The sequence below is a fragment of the Histoplasma capsulatum genome, genomic scaffold (assembly GCF_000149585.1).
Source record: "Histoplasma capsulatum NAm1 scaffold_4 genomic scaffold, whole genome shotgun sequence".
Taxonomy (NCBI): domain Eukaryota; kingdom Fungi; phylum Ascomycota; class Eurotiomycetes; order Onygenales; family Ajellomycetaceae; genus Histoplasma; species Histoplasma mississippiense.
Window position 1 is genome coordinate 1957164 of NW_001813979.1, and position 17798 is coordinate 1974961.

The window sequence follows — 17798 nt, forward strand, 5'->3', positions numbered from 1 at the left end:
ACTTACGAAGAGACGAGTAGTTAACTGAAAGCTCGTTGTTGCTGGAACGCCTGGGCCATCAGACCCATTAACCAACGCCCAAAATCTCTTGGTTGTCCGTGATTCCTCAGCCCAAACATTGCATGCACCATCCTTTAATCTCCAGCGAATCATCATATCATTCTCTCCATGCAACTCGAGGTGCTCTCGACTCCAGAAAATCAGCTCTCTCAACGTCGGCAGTTGGATCGAATATATTCCATATTACGGCGCCTTTAATTCAGACGCCCACTTCTACACGTAGGATACGGTCGGCAATCGGCTCTCGGCTATATTCTCTTCTTTCTCAGAGCAGCGGATTTGAGATGGCGATGATCCGTGAGAGAAGAGAACTGACCCTGGTGGCCAGAAAGCTCGTTGATTAAAAACTCATCGACAGAGCTGGCCAAAGCAACGAGCGCCAGCGAACGGTTCAAGGGGCTGTACCCACCTCGAGTCGTTCGCTCGTGTTCAAGCCATCAAGGGTAGCCACCGTGGACAAAAAAAAAAAAATTAATGAAGCATCTTCTTCAATCTGCCATTTGATTTTTATTACCACAAATGCCATGCAAGGTTACCAAAAATACTTATTATTGGATGGTGGTAAACCGTTGTTTGAAGGGCATGCGCCCTTTGGAAGTCTTGGAGGGAAAGAAAGAAAAGAAGAGGGAAGCGGAAAATGCATTCGCGCAAATATCAGGTTTGTCTTACCCGTTTGATGAGAGTGGGCAAATTCCCACCCAACCACCACCATGAAAAAGCGCCAAAATGCGCAGCCGTGGCGCCATTGTTCCCCCCGCCGCTTCGAAGTATCTGGAATACGCAGAATTTATAATTACAGACTTTTTTCGAGTTTTCTTTGTTCTTCACCTGCGATTGAGCAGAGTTGTTTTGAGGCTCAAGAAATCCATATGGAGTGGAGCCTCTCACCAAAACATAAGCTTGGAGAACATGCAATTTTAGGGGCGTGCAGAGATTGCTCATCACGTCTCGATTCAAGCGTTTGCAAAGAATAAAAATTATAAAAACCATGAAACGCACCATTCATCAGCCACATTTCCAGGGTGGATGTCCATGTCCATCCATGTCACGACTGAAGACGGGCCATGATCATCATGAAATTTTGATTTTAGTTAGATCACGATAATCATGGACCCTCAGCATAATTGTTTTCTGGAGGCAGCCCTCATCGTCAACACACGGAGAATTTCGGGGAGACCACAGAGCGGTCTATAGGCTTTACAACCTGTAGAACGACCTCCTACTCCGTAGAGTTGGATATCTCTCATAATGTGCAGCTTTCTGTGACGAATGATTTTTCTGGCATGAACTGCTACGGCCCTTTCATGCAACTTGGAAATGTGTGCATGTCGAGTGTGGTTGTCCGTTGATTGGGCGCACACATACTCAAGGGCGTATTTTGCCTGAAATTGCATTCCAAAGGTCCACACCACTGCGGCCGGTCGGGGAATATTTAACTGGACAAACCTCGAATAAGGGGGGCCGACTCCGTCCCTGTCCATCCTTGGCGTCGCTGTCCCCCAGCGGCCGAAGTCATGGAAACCTCCTCAGATTGAAGGTTGCGCGTTGCCAGGGACAGCAGCAGTAGCACCCATGCTGACTGGCTGAGAAGCCCTGCAAATCTGCCTAAAATCTGTCGCGAAGCATGCAATTTCGGTTATGCGTGGTAGCTAGCTGCAACGCGACTAGCGGCAGGCACAGTGCGGCGATGTTGTGCGCGCCATGTCCCAAACAGGGCTAGCCGGCAGCTGTCATGAATAAGATGCTGGCAACGGCCCTGCTGGGGGTTGCAATGGGATCTTTATTTAGCCCGGGCTGTCATCCCACAGTGCTCACTTCTTTTCTCCCTGTCCTTCTGTCTTTCTCCCTGTTCCTCTCCCTTGCTCACGCTGACCATTCCTTCGTTCATCGTCCTCTTCTCACCATTCTTTTCACTCCTTTTTAAGTCTCTCGCAGACTTCCTCTCGTCTTTTTTATATCCAGAGTCAAACTTCAGGCTCCAGTCACTCCTTACACACGAAAAAACAGTTCTACTTTCTTGTCCCAAGGCCCATTGTTTTTTGATACCCCCTCAATTTTATAAGTGTATCTTAGCGAGATACCTCATTTTAACAAGCCCTTCGAAACGAGCATCGCAGATATGAAGTTCATCGCCACTGTTGCGGTTGCGTTCGCGGCTCTCGCAGCTGCTTCCACCGAGCCTGACTACTCCCAACTCCCTACTGGCAATCCCATTGCTCTGCCAGGCTTGAACGATATTGTGCCCGTTGGTCAGCCATACACCATCACATGGCAACCTACTACTGATGGGGAGGTTTCACTCATTCTCCTGCGCGGCCCCAGTAACAACGTTAAGCCAATCGGCACTATCGCTGACTCTATTGCAAATACTGGTTCTTATGAATGGATACCCTCTACCGACCTCGAAGGCGACGTCACGCACTATGGCTTGATGATTGTCGTCGAGGGAACGGGCCAGTATCAATATTCTACTCAATTCGGCATTAAGAACGATCACGCATCACCCTCTGTTACAGACGGTACCGTTCCCTATCCCGTGACCACCACCAGCACCCGTACTTTAGTTCCTATCTCGACCGGCACTATTACCATTTGCCCCCCAACTAAGACTCCAACCCCTACTCCATCAGGGCCAGTTCCTTCCGGTTACCCAACCGGCATCCCAAGCCCATCGCCAAGCCCACCACCATTCCAAGAGGGTGCTGCCGGCCGTAACGGTGTCGCCATTGGCGGCATCGTCTTTGTCGCTGCTCTTGCCATTTTCGCCTTCTAATAAGTATTCGCATGACGCAGGGCGTTGGAGTAATGGAGAGGGAAAAGAGAATAATAGCAAGCAGAAAAGAGTTTTGGAAGGGCTTATGAAATTTTTTCTTAGTTTGGAAAGAGAGCGGATTGGAATATTTTCTAATATCTATCTTCTCATTAAAGGTCATGGAATCATGAAATAGCAAGCAAGCCGGATACGAAATAGCGAAATCGGGAAGGATTGTCTCTTGTTCAATTTATCGTCGTGTTTTATCTCATTTACTTTTGAAAATATCATGTACTGTAACTGCAGCAGACGAGGCGTCCCTTTGACAATATTTCTTTTTCGAAGCGAGATCTTGACCCAGCCTTTCCGGATCGAAACCATTCCAAACTAATGAACGATTTCAAAGTCGTTCCATTTTTCTTCTCTACTTTGATGCTTCCTTTTTACTTTCTAATCCTCTCCCCATTTCTCATTCTTCAACAATTTCTTTAATTTTCTTTAATTTTCATTTAATTTTCATTTGTTTTCAGCTTTATTGACTTTTTTTTCACATAATTGTTTGTCTCCTTTCTTCTCTGGTGGGATCAGAACTGATTCTCACAACTTTCTTTCATGTTTGCTTGAAGGTTCTCAGGGTGCTTCTATCAGACTCGCTACCTCCGTGCCACGTTGAAGATACCTGGGTAGAGGTCCTCAGGAGCTCCATGTAACCTTTCCTTTCAATCAACCATCTCCTTTTACTTCTTATTCTTGTTTTGAATCGGCTATGGCCTTTCTGTGATTCTGACCCGGGATGCAGCCTAATTAGCTCATGCTTATTTGAGCAACAAATTAGCTGTACTTGGCGGTTTTATTGCTCGTCTACCCCTGATCAGCATCCTCCATCATTTGAAAACCGTCACTGGCAGTTCAACCTCTTGATTTGTTTCATCGCAGGGCAAATTAAAGATACCTCTGGTTTTGAGAGCTGCACTGACCCGTCGAAACTCCTCCCTTTGATCCCGCGCTTCGCTCTGCCAAATGGAAAGAGATTCGAACCTTCATCATGCCCCTGACACACCCTTATTGACGAAGACACTGCCTCCGTTCCGGATACAACAAACACTAAAAGAGAACATTCTACGCATCTCCGCAGGCATCTATTCTCCTCCGCCAACTGCTTGAAAAATTTGAACGCCCCCAATTTCCAGGCCGCCCAGGATCAGGGGAGATCCTGTTCTTTGACAATCCTTTCAGAGATTCAACGGACCGAACGCCTGTGATTGGGTTAACCGTTATAAGTGTGGATATTAACTTCCCGCCTGGAATGGAAGCTTCGTTGGTCAGCTCATGAGGGCTATCTTTGACCTCAAGAAGTTGCTCGGTTCACACCTTCAATAGCCCACCCACTTCATCATGATGGTGTCCAAATTCCAGCGGATTCAGAGAAAGTCACAGGCCCATTGGGAAGGGAATAATCACCAATCTCTCCGGGGTAAAGGTTTCCGACGCTTCTCTGGCGCGGGATCTGTTAAACAAATGACCGATTCACTGCCGGGTTTGATTGTGATGATTTTCGCCGCTCATTTTCTTAAAGGATTTGATGGAGTATTTCGGCGGGATAACGTGCTCATTTCTCGAATGAATTTTTTTCTGTTTTGATAGCTAGTTGCCAGTTCCCGGTGGAACGACGGCTAGGAAGGTTGTTTTGGGTGAACTCCCGGTGACTTCTCTGGGGGCTGATCACCTCTGTACTGCCACGTGAGTAATAAAGAGGTAGAAAAGTTATGTCTAACCTGCAATTTTAACATATTCTCGATCACCCTCATACTTTTTAATAGCTTATTTCCAATACTTCTGATTTTTTTTTTTTTTTTTATTTATTTATTTCCCTCAACTCTGTACTGCGTATGCGAGCAACGCGCTTAGGAATTTTTCTTTTCTTTTCTTTTTTCGTCGTCCGTAAGTGTGCCTCTTTGAGAAAATGGTTTCCATACATCACGCAATCTCCAACATATCCTCACATACTCCGCGAATATTTATTGGACAGATCCTATTATGGAAGTACTCCGTATAAGAGAGAGTATTCATGTACTGACTTCGAGAATTGAAGAACAATTACATAGATTGGAAGTGCATCATACGCTCATTGACAGTGAGTATCCATTCATCTTTACTGGATAGTAGAGATCATTGTGCAGAGAAGTGGCCAATTTAACTAATCTTTCAATCACATTCGTCTCATCAAATGTCGAGAAAGGTATATTACTCTCTTCAATGCTCATTGCGTTTGATTATTTTTTTTTTTCCTTCCCGTTGAGGACGCAAGCTTCTTCAGGGGTCAAGTATCTATGAAAGCTTATTGTAAGACATAAATCTCTTTCCCAGATATGCCGCTAACTCCTGAAGTTAGAGCCAATCTACTCCGTAGAAGCGGGGCAGCTAATTTCAAGCAAACGTTTGGTCCCACATCCAATAATACGATCCCCACAGTTCCAAAGTTCTAGCTAAATTATCAAAATAAAGTTCCATTTTCAAGTGTTCTAACTTCTCCAGCTAAAAGCAATGATTTTGAGCCTCAAGGTTGAAAAACAAAATGCTTGTTTTCTGGTTTCTAATGGGACCCCCCCCCGCCCCCCCACCTCTCCTCAGATTCTTTTAAAGGTCTTCTCGATTGCATTAAAAATTCATTGATACTTCTCTGTTTGTAAAGCTTGATTGAAATAGCAGACTGACAAGAGCTATTGGAAAAGAAAAATTTTCCCCCTTGAACAGCAGCAACTGTTCGGAGTCGGCGTTCTCCGTTAAATGATCAGGCACTAGCTAGGCATTTAAAATATACGCTGCTGACCAACCTTGGCCAAAAAGACCATAAGATGGGCACCAAACACCTACCTATTTCTAAAGCGGCGCCCTCTAGCGGGGCCTGCCGTTACAGCAACCTACGTTGCAGACCATTCACCCAGCATTGTGGTGGTACCAAATGTTACATCCATCTAATAATAGGAGCAAGACTCATAGCATTTCATGAAGGATAATTTTATATACATCTCAGCACCGTCCACTCAACTTTACTCCGTACCATACACAGTAATCCACTTGATATTATTATTATTATTATCAATTGTTGCTATCTAGCTAGTTAGCTTATTTACCTTGGGTGTTCTGTACTGTACAGTGGGGGGAGATAATTATACATACAATTAGCAGCTCAGTGCATCAACCCATATTATTATCCCTGATTTCAACCTGCATTCCCTTGCCACCAACCCCCTGATATCCATGCAAGCTTTTTAAAATGTCAGAGGTTTAAATGTCATTCATATCATTATTCAATATATTTTTCTATTATATAAACAGAATTGTACATTCTCATTTATTATCTTCAGTTTGAAGATATTCCACTCTACTATTTTCTCTATTATGTATCACAAAATGTATTGAAAGAATTTTTTAATCAGCTCTAAAAAGAAGTTTGACAGATCTTTTAAATTCTTTATTTATAATGAACATTGATTAATACACATTGTGAATCAAAATTTATTTAATTCTTTCATATTATTTCAATCATCTTTAAAGTTTATTCATTCTCTTGTCATCAAAATCATCTAATCATATTTCAAGAAAAATAATAAAAATATCTTTCAATCTCATTCAAAACTTTTTTAAAATCTCTATATAAACAAAATCAGCAGAAATTCTGTTATGATCATAAAAATTAACATTTAAAAAATTGAATCTATATAAATTTCTCAAATAAATTCAATTTTGAGATTGATTTGAATATATTAAATATATTTATATATTGTTTATATAATCAGATCTTTAAGAATCAATATCTTTTACTGACATTCAAATTCAAACACATCACAATTGAAATATGAATTGTTATAAACTGAGATTTCAAATCAAAGCTTATTTTTCTTTCATATGAAGTTTGAATGAATTTTTTATATTATATCAACATTTTATTTGAATTCAGCTATCTTCATTATGAGAGAATCCTTGAAAAAATTGAAATTATATATTGAATGAATAATGATGCATCTTATTATATCTCTAAACAGTAAAAAAATAAATAAAAAATATATGAATGAATTATGAAAAATGATCTGTACAATTCTCTGATTTAAATTCAATTGAAAATCTTTAAATGATTATGAAGTGCTGTGTTTCAAAGATAAAATATGAAATATACTCTACAGAGCAGATGAGAAATAAATTACAGAAAATATGAAATTTTATAAAACCAATATCATAATAAATGAAAATAGTAATTACTGTCAAGAAAAATATAATTAAATATTAAGAAAAATATTATGTATAATTAAGTTTCTATATTCTATTCTATATAATACTTTACTGTCAGAGCTATATCTAATATATTGGTTGAGATATTTGAAATAATAGAGTATTGCAATATTTTTGATTGATGCAAAAATGCATTAATATATATATAATTATCTCCCTCCACTGTACATAATAGATAAAAGAGGTGAATGTGAAGCATGTGTTAAACTGAATAACACCCTTGAACATCAACATCATTGAAGTTCTCAAGATGAAACTAGCTCCTGCAGAATAGTAGCACAATCAATTAATTCTCATGAATATTAAAAGTTAATTCTCATGAGTATTAAAAGTTAATAATATATCTGCAGTGAGTGAGTGTTAGGGCATAGACAGGCACTTAATCAAACCACTCAGATTCAAAGATATCATACATACATACATACATAAGAAACAACAGCTGCTGCTGTTGTTTGAAGTCTGAACTCTCAATTATATATAGTTAAGCTTTTCAATGTATATAAGCCCTTCTGATTTTTGCGTGCAGCACAACACTTAGCAGCAGCTACATAGATCACTGCACAGTATAGAGCAGCAAGCATCAATAACAATATGTGATCTTCAACAAACTTCTCATGTCAAAATTGATTGGTGGGTGGGGGATGAGATTAAACATCACAATATATATATATATATGCATTCCCCCCCTCAAAGTCTTGTATTTCAATTCAGCTAACAATCAATGTATGGAAATGAAAATGTGTATTTATTGTGTCTACATTAGTTATCTAATACTATCTCATTAACTAGGATTAACTAACTATATTATATGAATGCAATTGAGATTTTATCATCGACATTATCATGTTGCATTCCACTTCACTTGATTTCAATGGGTAATGATTTCAATTTAGAGTATAAGCTGTCATCAAAACCTTCTATACATATTACTCCATCCACATCTATTAAAGAAAATGAATGTGCCAGTCTCTATTCTGTGCTACCCACCAACTTCATTGCTTTCCCACTTGCTTTCCCACTTGGTTTGTAACACCACATGGGTTTATTGTACACATAGTCGCCTATGGATGTCCATTAAACAAATGTTGGTTGAAAGAAATGCATCATGATTTTTCAAGATAAATAGCTCCTCAAAGCCGGTACGTAGCTGCATGCCTTGCGGTTTTGATTGGGAGTATACTTTGCAGGGAAATCGTGACAGGCTTCAAGGCGTCGTGGAAGCGTTTTAAGGGAACTGAGCAGGGACTGTGATGTCAGGTGCAAGGACCGTCCCAACAGTAGAATCAACCAGGTGGGATGTCAGGGCGAAAGGCAGGGACATGGGCCGGATGGCTTTCAGTCCCACCACAAACTTGGTTTCCACTACTGGTGTAGTCAGAAAAATGCGGCGGTGCTAGAGACGTCTCTGATAATTGTAAACCTTCCGAAGGATGGCAGGTATCACCATTGGCTTTTGCTAACACGGTTTCTGCGCCCGTAGTAATACAGTATCCTCTCATGAGGCATTCATCCATTAAAGCTTCGGGTCCGTCCCTCACAGCTAATCCGATGGCAAGAACGAGCGCAAAAGAAAATCTGGCCCATGCTTCAAAGTGTTTCTTAGAAGTGAGTTTTGTAGTAATAGGTGAGTGAGGGTTTTCCGTGTAAAATCTGGGAGAGTTACCGGTTAATACTGCCAAGTCGTTGGGCGGCGCTGTCGTGGTGTGTTTGGCTAGTGTTCCTTCAACATGTGAAGCAGGATAACACGTTCCAGAATTGAAGGAGCTGGCCAGGCTTCGGGGGTTGACAGTGGAGGTCATGCCCTCATTACTGTGGTAAGTGATTCGACACTGGCGGCTGTTTTCGAGCCATTGATCTCTTGGTTGACCACCTAGGAACAGACCCAGGACCCACCAAGACAATTTCCCCAGCCGGCCGTAGTTCGCATGCCACGCCCTTGCAATAATTCGCCGAACCAAGATTCCAGAATTTGGGACAACATCCCAAACATAGCAGTAGAAAGACATTATGGATTTGCATGCTACTGAACAAGTCTTGTGGAGCTTTGATACACATGGATCGAATATCACTATAGGGTTGATTTCGCTGTCAATTTCGTGATGGGTTTGGGTTTCTAGATGCGTTGACGAGTTACTTTGGCGAAATCCCTTCTCTAGCATGCAGGGTGTCTTTTGTTTGAGCGGCTCGATCTGTTCTTGAGTATCATACGCAGCGGATTCGACCAGGGTACTTGGATTGACATCATCAAAAAAGATGCGAGAGGATGATCCTATAGTCGAGCGACCTTCCAGGCCAGTTTCCAGAGGCGTCAGACCCATAGAGATGCTCGCGTCATTGATGGCTTCATCAAAAGTTTGATATCCATGTGATCGTCCCTCAAGAGCATGTAGAGCATCATGATCTATCCAGGGCGAGCTAGGAGAGTCATGAGCACTAGTAGGGCGCAAATGAAAGGGAGATATTGGATCATTGGAGAAAGAATGTCGGTGTATTTGGCCAGCGGGTATATGTGGAGAAGCGGCAGGTAGTATGAGTGGTTTCAATGTGCATGAGCCTGGTGGGAACCGCCTCATCCTCCTGTGACGGTTGGAGCATTTCCCTTGAGCCTCAGGTGATAGCGGAAAAGAAGTTCCCCAAAGGGATGGATTCGACGAATGGGAAATCATCGATAAACGTTGCGATTCAGGAGCGCGGGTAGATTGAGGGGAACAGGAGTCTCCAACCCCAGAATCGAGAGACATCAGTTCGGCATCATCAGTATCTTCGCATTTTTGTGGTGACAAAACATTTGGGCGATCAGCTGGGAAGCAAACAGGAGGATCCGGTGTGGCATTTGAGATCGGTACCGAAAGGGGTTGGAAGAGTGCTTTTCGAACGGGAGACAACGGAATCTTAGAAAACATAGATCGAGGCCTTGGAGTATGATATACACCATCAGCTTGTGGAGAAGGTTCGCCCACATTCAAACCCGGTGATGACTCTCTCCTCGTTGGTGATTGAGCCAACAACTCTGTTAATACGTCAATCCTTCGCTCCAGACTACGATTCGTCGCATTGACCGCTTCCATACTCTGTAACATTTGGTTCACCATTTCGATTTCCCATTCCTGTTCACGAATCTTATTCTCCTTAATTTCGATATCTCTCTCTAATGCGCGAATTTTGGCACGAAAATCGGATTCCTTGTCGATCGTTTTTCGTAATTCGTCTCTTAATCGAGTTTCGAATTTTGTTTCCCATTCTAGCAGTTCCTGTTTTAATATTTTATATTCTGCATTGAGACCTTTGAATTTCGCTGCTTGAGTATTCGCAGTAGATGAATTTAGCGATTCCACACGATCTAACGACGCGGCGAGTTGCTGTTCTAGATGTTCTATGTACCTACAAAGCTCGAGGTCTGCATTCCTCTTTGTGAGATTCGGTCGCCCCTTGGAGCGGTCAAGGCCACCGAAGGATGATGACCTCGACGATGATTTCCTCGATTCCGCTGGCATATCTGGATCGTCGTAAGCAAAAGTGTCTAGATTAATTGGAGGCCCTAATTGTCCGGTATACTTCGAAGGAGAATAAATAGGGAAGTCATTGGTAGATGTAGATGGATCTGGCGAAGGCAGATCATGGAACAAGGAAGCTGCCGGTGGCCGTCGAGACTGGTGATACCGTCTCTGTGTAGAGTTGTTGATTTCTTCAAGGATGCTCGAGCGGCGCGTGTGTGACGATGTCAGCCCTGGGGAATTCCGGCTTCGATCGATGCTGCTAGTATCATCATCCTGTTTCTCTAGTTGTTGGTCAGAACTCCCCGAAAGCGATCGCCATTTAGTGAGAGGGAGTGTTAGTTTTCGTGACTGGAGTAATGCGCCACGAAAACCTGCGTTTCGAAGTTGGAGTCGTCGATTCTGGGCGCTACAAGGCTTTTCTAGTTGGTGTTGGGATGGGGAAACGGATGAAAGGCGGGTGGAGTGGAAGCTGCTGGCAGCGCAGGAGGACGGTGGTCGTGAGGTCGTGTTGCTATTATTGGAGCCTGCATTCGATGCCCACGGTGACAGGGAGCGCTCCGTGGTGGGTAAAACATGAACATCCATAACAGAAGCCTGGCAAAAGCACAAGAGAAAATATTAATTTGGGCACGAGCTCCATCACCAGCCAGGGAGCGCCAAACAAATGCCCAAGAACCGCAAAAAAAGTGGAATGGACCGAGGAATAATGGGCGGAGCGCACACCCCGAGGTGATGAAATATTGTTCCGGGGTAATTTTGCATGGGATGCGGAAGAGGGCAACCCCCCGCTATTTCCAGAAAACTCTGTTCACTGTGTGTTCATCATGTTCAGCTGGGACGAGGTGAAATACGATTAAAGGTGCCCTCCTATGACTCCAGAATGCGCAATTGAAGATCAGGTAGTTGGTTGGGTTCGGTTCTTGCAAGAAACTCGCAGCCGAATGTTTGTTTACATTGACCCCCGAAGGTTTGTTTTTACCTTTTGGACTTGGCAACAGCCGGGTTGACAATCACATGATCGTGATCAGCTTCCAAGGTTCACTTTCGGTAATGAACCAGGTTGGGTCTTGGTACAGAGTAGGAGCCGCTGGTATGGTAAAAGAGTGATTTTCTGGCAAACTGACAAAATAAACAAAACAAATACAATCCTATCCTATCCTATCCTATCCTATTCTGGGGTTGACATGAAGATGACAAAATAGGGAACTTATATTGAACCTGTTGTTCTTTGGAATCTTTGGCCTGAGCCCTCCAATTTGGCAACATGCCTGAGATTGGGCCATAGTGTTGGGTATATTTGGCATAAAGTAGGGGGAAGCCAGGAGCAGCCATTTGTCAATGTGATGAATGGGGAGGAATGAAAAAAAAAAAAGATGGGAGTTGGTGGAGGAGATAATAAATAAAAGTGGAAAGATAGTTATTGGGTTCACCATCAATCTGCCTCTTCCAGCACACAGTTCATGATTAACCTGGCAGCGAAAATTGTTCATATTGAAAAAAAATAATAGGAAGATTCGGGAGAAGATCGGCAGACTCCGGCGAGCTATCATTATGGAAAAGTACATTATTTATATGGGGAGGAATGATAAATTGAATTTACAACGCTCTAGCTGCTTCTCCTGCACCACTTTCCACAGCAGTTGCTTGTTCTGCCTTCATCTTTCCTCGACCAACACCACCTTCACCCACACCCATTCTCCGCGCGACGTACCGTTGTGCAATGACGCCAACACCAAGAGACAGAGTTTCCTCTATCCACTCTGCAACCCATTCACGAGGGTCAACGGCGTTGCTCTCAATGATTTCCGCAATCGCTTCTGGAACGGTGGAACGGACAACACCGTCGGGGTTGTCGTCTGGATTATGTGGGGCGACGGGGGCATCAAGCCAGTCAATCCACTTCTGTGGAACGGCCTGTGTAACGGCATGGAAAGCAATGCTGTGGATAGGGTCGTGAAGATAAATTGCGAAGAAAACCTCCTCTTCAAGATCATCTTTTACATCCACGACATTCTGAGCCATTTTCTCTTCGTCTCCGCTGGGGCCTGATTGGAAGAGGTCTGGTGGTGTGGGCTGAGAAATCGCCTGGATGGCAAGGAATATGTCACTGGTACGAACGGGGTTCGACTCTGATAGAATTTCAGACGCTTGTTTTGCGGCTTCCTCAACGCCACCTCTCGTAGAAAAGTATTCTGCGGCATAAGCTTCTGCACTTGCTCGGGCAAGCTTTGTACCAACCGTTGCACCCTTGATAGCCGAAATAGATCGCGGTTTTCCTGCAGACACCGTCCGCCACCACGGTCCATCGTTCCAGCCAGCTGAAGAGCTGTGTCCGATGTGAGAACCTGAGCCACGTTTGGGTGCGGATTCCCGACCGCGTTGGATGACGAGCAGATCACCTCCTTCGACCTGGGACATTACCCGAGAGAAGACTGAATAAATTAATGGATCGAGCGAGGGGTAGTCTGAGAGGTCATGTGTGATGTGAATTTGGAGCCGCTCATGAGAGGAAATAGGAGGAGCTAGAGTATGGAGGAGGGAGGTAAATGTGGGCATGGCTAGGGTTCGTAGCTCGCCACCTCAAAATTAACTCAGCTCATCAGAACAGGTGATTGCAAGATGATGCTTAGAGGTTTGGGGGCGGGCCGGGATTCTGCTGTCGACTTACCAAGACCTCGAAGGGCTCCAACATTGCCTTTAACTTGATAAGCCCACTTTTGAGCTTCCTCGTTTTTTCTGATTTCATTTACGGCAGCCTCTGCATGCTTCACAGCAGCTGAAGCGGTAGCAAATATCCCACCCCACCAGCCACCTCCACCTCCAGCGTTGGTCTTACCTGCTTCCTCCGACGGAGGTGTATCCCCTGCCTCCGACGAAGTTGTCTCTGGAGGAGTAATGCTGGTATGATATGCCCGGGAGCTATCTCCTGATTTCCTGGGAGCGCTTTTATCGTCACTGAATCTTCCCGGAGGTGGTGTCGTCACAGATGTTCGTTTAGGAGATCTGTTTGAAGTAGACGAAATTCGGGGCGTTGGAGGTCTTTGAGAAGCAAGGTCTTGAAGCTCAGCTAATAGGTCCTGCTCTGATTTTTCTTGCACTCCCCCCGCTGCCTGGGTGGCTCCATCATCGACACCAAGGTCATCGAACTGAGCAAGCAGTTCGTCATTTGTAGGGGCTTGCTTTCCTGTCTTCGACATAGTGTGCTACTATCAATTGAGGGCTGGTTCGAAAGCTGGTTGCTACGGAGAAGTGGTGGGTAGTTTTGGCGGAGATACTAACAAGACAATAATGGATCCCGCCCCATGAATCAAGTCCTTTTCTAACAAACAACAGTTGAAGGAGAAATGGGTTTAAAGATGCTCAAGCGTTTGAACGATGTCGTGAGAGCGCCAAGATAGCGCTAGTCGAGTCACGTGTTGTTAAACCTAAGAGAACAGCAGTTCCTTCCTTCCGTGTAGTGGGTCCTTTCTTCTTGGCGAATCCTTCGAGCTGTATATCCTTACAACCTCTTTCCTTATGAGGCCCTGTTCTCCTTCCTTCTGAGGTCTTGCTTATTGTTTTGTTTGTTTTTTTTTTTTTTTTCCCTTTTCTGTCTCTTTAAGAAGAAGGATTCCCTTATTTTTCTTTTTCTTTTGTTTTGAGGAAGAAGATAGCGGTAACTAGTATCAAAAAGCTAGCCATAAGATTGTTCAATTTTGCCCTTAATCCTTAACTATTCCATCCTAAGCTAATCCTTAAGACTTGCGAAGCCTGGAGGGCTTACGTAAAGATCCCTTACAGAGCCGTGAGGCTCGTTCTGTTTCTACCTAGTAAGGTTGTTCATGCTAACGGGCCACGAGATGCTGTGTTGCCCCAACCACCACATGTATGATGGCTTGTGAGCAACTTGGGTCCAGTCAAGTTTCTATAAATATCCAAGCGTATTATCTAGTTAGTCCTGCATGCCATTTTGCTGCAATTTGTACCCGCAGGATAATGAGTGCTGGAGGCAAGCAAAAGTCCAAAAAACAAAATTTAGTCGCATTAAAATACCATGTAGGCACCTAATGATAAATCCTTCTAGAGTAAATTTCGACCCGGGGAAGGGATCGTTTATACATGTGATTTTGAGAATTTTATTGTGTAGAAAAATTTCCGGTCTTCCTTTTTCAAAGGTTCATGAATTGCAGTGGCATATAAAATGGATATAAATTATACACGCTGTTGCCATGTTGCGCGTTGTTGATAAGATGAACTTTCGATAACTGAAGACGAACCGGAAGATCCCGGCGGGGTAATTCGCAAAAGGCGTTATTATCTAGGATTTTATTCCACGACCAGTTATCAAAAGTTGCGAGCCGAATGGCGTACCGAATTATCGTGTATCTCCAGGGTTTGTAATACTAGTACTCTGATGTTCATTGATATTCCTTCGCTTTTCTACATTGATCCCATCGGTCCCCGCTCATTCAATACCCCTCCACCCCGTAATCGTCAACATGCGCCTCTCATATGTTTCTAACCTCCCCGCAACATCGAACGAAGAGGATGAAGCCATCCTCCAGCGCGTACAAGCCAGGCGGGGACAACGGGGCCTCCTCCCCCTTGACCTAGCACTTCTTCATTCATTCCCCATTGCCGATGGCTGGAATTCATTTCTGGGTGCTATCCGCACCAAAACCTCTCTTTCCGCAGACATTCGCGAGATCGTAATATGTCGCGTTGCCGCTATGAACGAAGCTTGGTTTGAGTGGAAGAGTCATGCTCCCATATTAACACAGGCCGGCTTCTCTGAGGATGGGCTAAAACTTGTGGAGCGCGGAGCGGAAAACCCAGCGACTGACACCGAATTGGCGGCGCTGATGTCCCCGAAACAAATTGCTGTTTACAAGTACACGGAGGAAATGACAAAGACCGTTAGGGTATCTGACAAGGTGTTTGAGGAGTTGAGGAGGCATTTCAGTGAGAAGGAGGTGGTTGAGATCACGGCTACGGTTGGGGCGTATAATTGTGTGAGTAGGTTTTTGGTTGCGTTAGATGTTGGGGAGATGAATCGATGAACAGGTACGAATGTATTAAATATATGGGTGTCATAGTGGCAGTGGCATATTTAAGCTAACTCTGAATGGTTTGTAGACTTGATTATAGGTCCGGATTAGATGAGCTGTCAATGGTAAAGAATGGATGTAAGACATGATTAGTGATAGTGTCACAGACTTGCATACGCTAGGTTTCCTCTTGATTGAAAATATAATTTACATCGGGCATTTTGCCATCTGATATGGGATACAATTTTAAAATCAACATAGGACATAAAAATGAGTGTTCTTTTATAATAGTGTTGAGGTGGAATATGGTGTGGATGACTTGAGAGGGGACTTGGACCTCAATATATAAGTTGGAACCAAGATTAACTAAAACTTGGAATTTCCCGCTGAAAGACGCGTTTAAGATTTTGAGGGATATGAAAAATCACCTCCATTCCGAGAATAGATGTCCTCTAGACTAATGGGGTACGTAGTCGGCAGGGTGGTTCCAGCATTGGAACCATTCTGTGATGGAGGTGTATACCTAGTAGCACTCTTTACTATTCAGGCGTGAAGGTCACATAGTACTATTGGGCATCCGGGCTGCCAACATCCTGAAAGTCTGAGTGTTTCTCATCCATCCTACCCCAGACCATGCGGACAATAATGAAGCACAGATGAAACGTATATTCTTTTTTGTACGAGAATCATCAATGTTTGTGATATCACCAAGACTTTATATGCCAGCGGTCTTCATAGATTGAATGGATGGAATCTTACTATTAAAATTAGAAAATTGAAAATATTCACCCTATCCTAAAAATAGCCTTGTTTTCATGCAGCGTTTGCAAGGACCTTTGTTCCATGTTTTCATACTAACTATACTCTTCACCTTCCAATAGAAAGAAAAGAAGATATTCGATATTTTTTTGATAGCAGAGCTAACTTCATCTGGTGGCGATGGAATTTGTTTATTTTCCGAATGTCCAGTAATTATTCAAGGTGGTTCTACGGTACTGAACGTTACAAAACTTCTCGGTACAGAGTGCCTTGTTGGCTAGTTACTGTTATTGAGTATTTATCCCCTCGTCTGGCCGCTAGGACACAATTAGCGTATTTTTTAGTATGTACATTAGTGTATTAAATACATGGAAACTACTGGATAATATGAGGCATCAACTATATTGATATGTTTTAGTGTAATTTATGTAATCTATTTGATCTAGCCTTAATTAATATTATTAAAATGGAACTCCTTTCAACATTTTTTTTTCAAGCAGAGAGCAATATTGCTATATGCTATACAATCATATCTTGATCTTGGAGTTTTTCCTTTATTCCCTTCTTCTCTCTTTCTTTTATACTGACACCAGACATAAATTTGAAGAGATGGCAGGGAAATTTACTGATGATTTAGATTTATATTTAATTGAATAATAAATAGAGAATTTGAAAATTTAAGAAGTTGAAGATAAAGCTGCCAGCAGAATTCAACATGAGATATAGTAGTGTCAGTAATGTCAATAATAATCAGTTGATAAAGAATATAAGCATTGACAATAATATGATTGATAATTCAGTATAAAATTGATAATCAGATGTGATTGATAAGTATATGAGTTTTATAGAAAACTCTAAACTGATTTACTAGATCAATTCCATTTATATTATAATTATAATCATTATTAATGATAGAAATCTCCACTACTTTTTGTCAATTATTTTTTAAATATTCTCCAAATTTGAGATTCATTAATAAAAATCAATTTTAAGCATTTTTTGACACATTCAACAAAGCTGTTTGATAGATGAATTGTAGATAGTAGTAATACTATGTTATTATCTTTCTATTCAAAACAGAGAACTTCATTTTGAGAGATAATATACAGAATATTATAGAAAATATGAGTAGATAATTCAGAGTTTTTCAACTTTTATAGAAAAGGGGACAGATTAACAGAATGAATAATTTCATATATTTCAATTTTATACTTTCAAAGATAATGAAATAAAGCAACAGAGGTGAAGTAATTGTTCATATAAATTGAATAGTCAGCTATCTCTTTACTGTTATTCAATTTCAACTGTTATTTGATGTTTTGCTGTTTAGTGCTTTGCTGCTCAGTGCTCTGCTGCTCAATACTCTGTTATTTGATGCTCTGCTGCTCAATACTCTGCAAGAATATTGACAGC

At 42.4% G+C, this 17798-nt stretch overlaps 5 protein-coding genes across 5 annotated transcripts in view; 3 read left to right on the forward strand and 2 right to left on the reverse strand.

Moving 5' to 3' along the window:
* The window catches only part of HCAG_04586 (predicted protein), a gene marked incomplete at both ends in the record, with an annotated part of 933 nt that extends 650 nt beyond the window's left edge, over positions 1–283 (forward strand). The window contains one exon of the mRNA XM_001540696.1: positions 32–283. Within this exon, the coding sequence (XP_001540746.1) occupies positions 32–283 (252 nt within the window). The remainder of the gene's footprint in view (positions 1–31) is intronic.
* A 1896-nt stretch (positions 284–2179) lies between these two features.
* Positions 2180–2833, forward strand: HCAG_04587 (predicted protein; the record flags this gene model as incomplete). Its single annotated transcript, XM_001540697.1, has 1 exon — positions 2180–2833. The coding sequence occupies one exon, from the start codon at positions 2180–2182 to the stop codon at positions 2831–2833; it is 654 nt and encodes a 217-aa protein (XP_001540747.1).
* Positions 2834–8385: 5552 nt separating this feature from the next.
* On the reverse strand, positions 8386–10918 carry HCAG_04588 (predicted protein; the record flags this gene model as incomplete). The annotated part of the gene is made up of 2 exons (XM_001540698.1): positions 8386–10858; positions 10899–10918. The coding sequence occupies 2 exons, from the start codon at positions 10916–10918 to the stop codon at positions 8386–8388; spliced, it is 2493 nt and encodes an 830-aa protein (XP_001540748.1).
* Positions 10919–12195: 1277 nt separating this feature from the next.
* HCAG_04589 (conserved hypothetical protein) lies at positions 12196–13796 on the reverse strand (the record flags this gene model as incomplete). Its single annotated transcript, XM_001540699.1, has 2 exons — positions 12196–13157; positions 13268–13796. The coding sequence occupies 2 exons, from the start codon at positions 13794–13796 to the stop codon at positions 12196–12198; spliced, it is 1491 nt and encodes a 496-aa protein (XP_001540749.1).
* A 1281-nt stretch (positions 13797–15077) lies between these two features.
* HCAG_04590 (conserved hypothetical protein) lies at positions 15078–15858 on the forward strand (the record flags this gene model as incomplete). The annotated part of the gene is made up of 4 exons (XM_001540700.1): positions 15078–15551; positions 15599–15642; positions 15727–15764; positions 15794–15858. 4 exons carry the CDS (start codon positions 15078–15080, stop codon positions 15856–15858), a joined length of 621 nt encoding a protein of 206 aa, XP_001540750.1.
* Positions 15859–17798: the final 1940 nt, after the last annotated feature.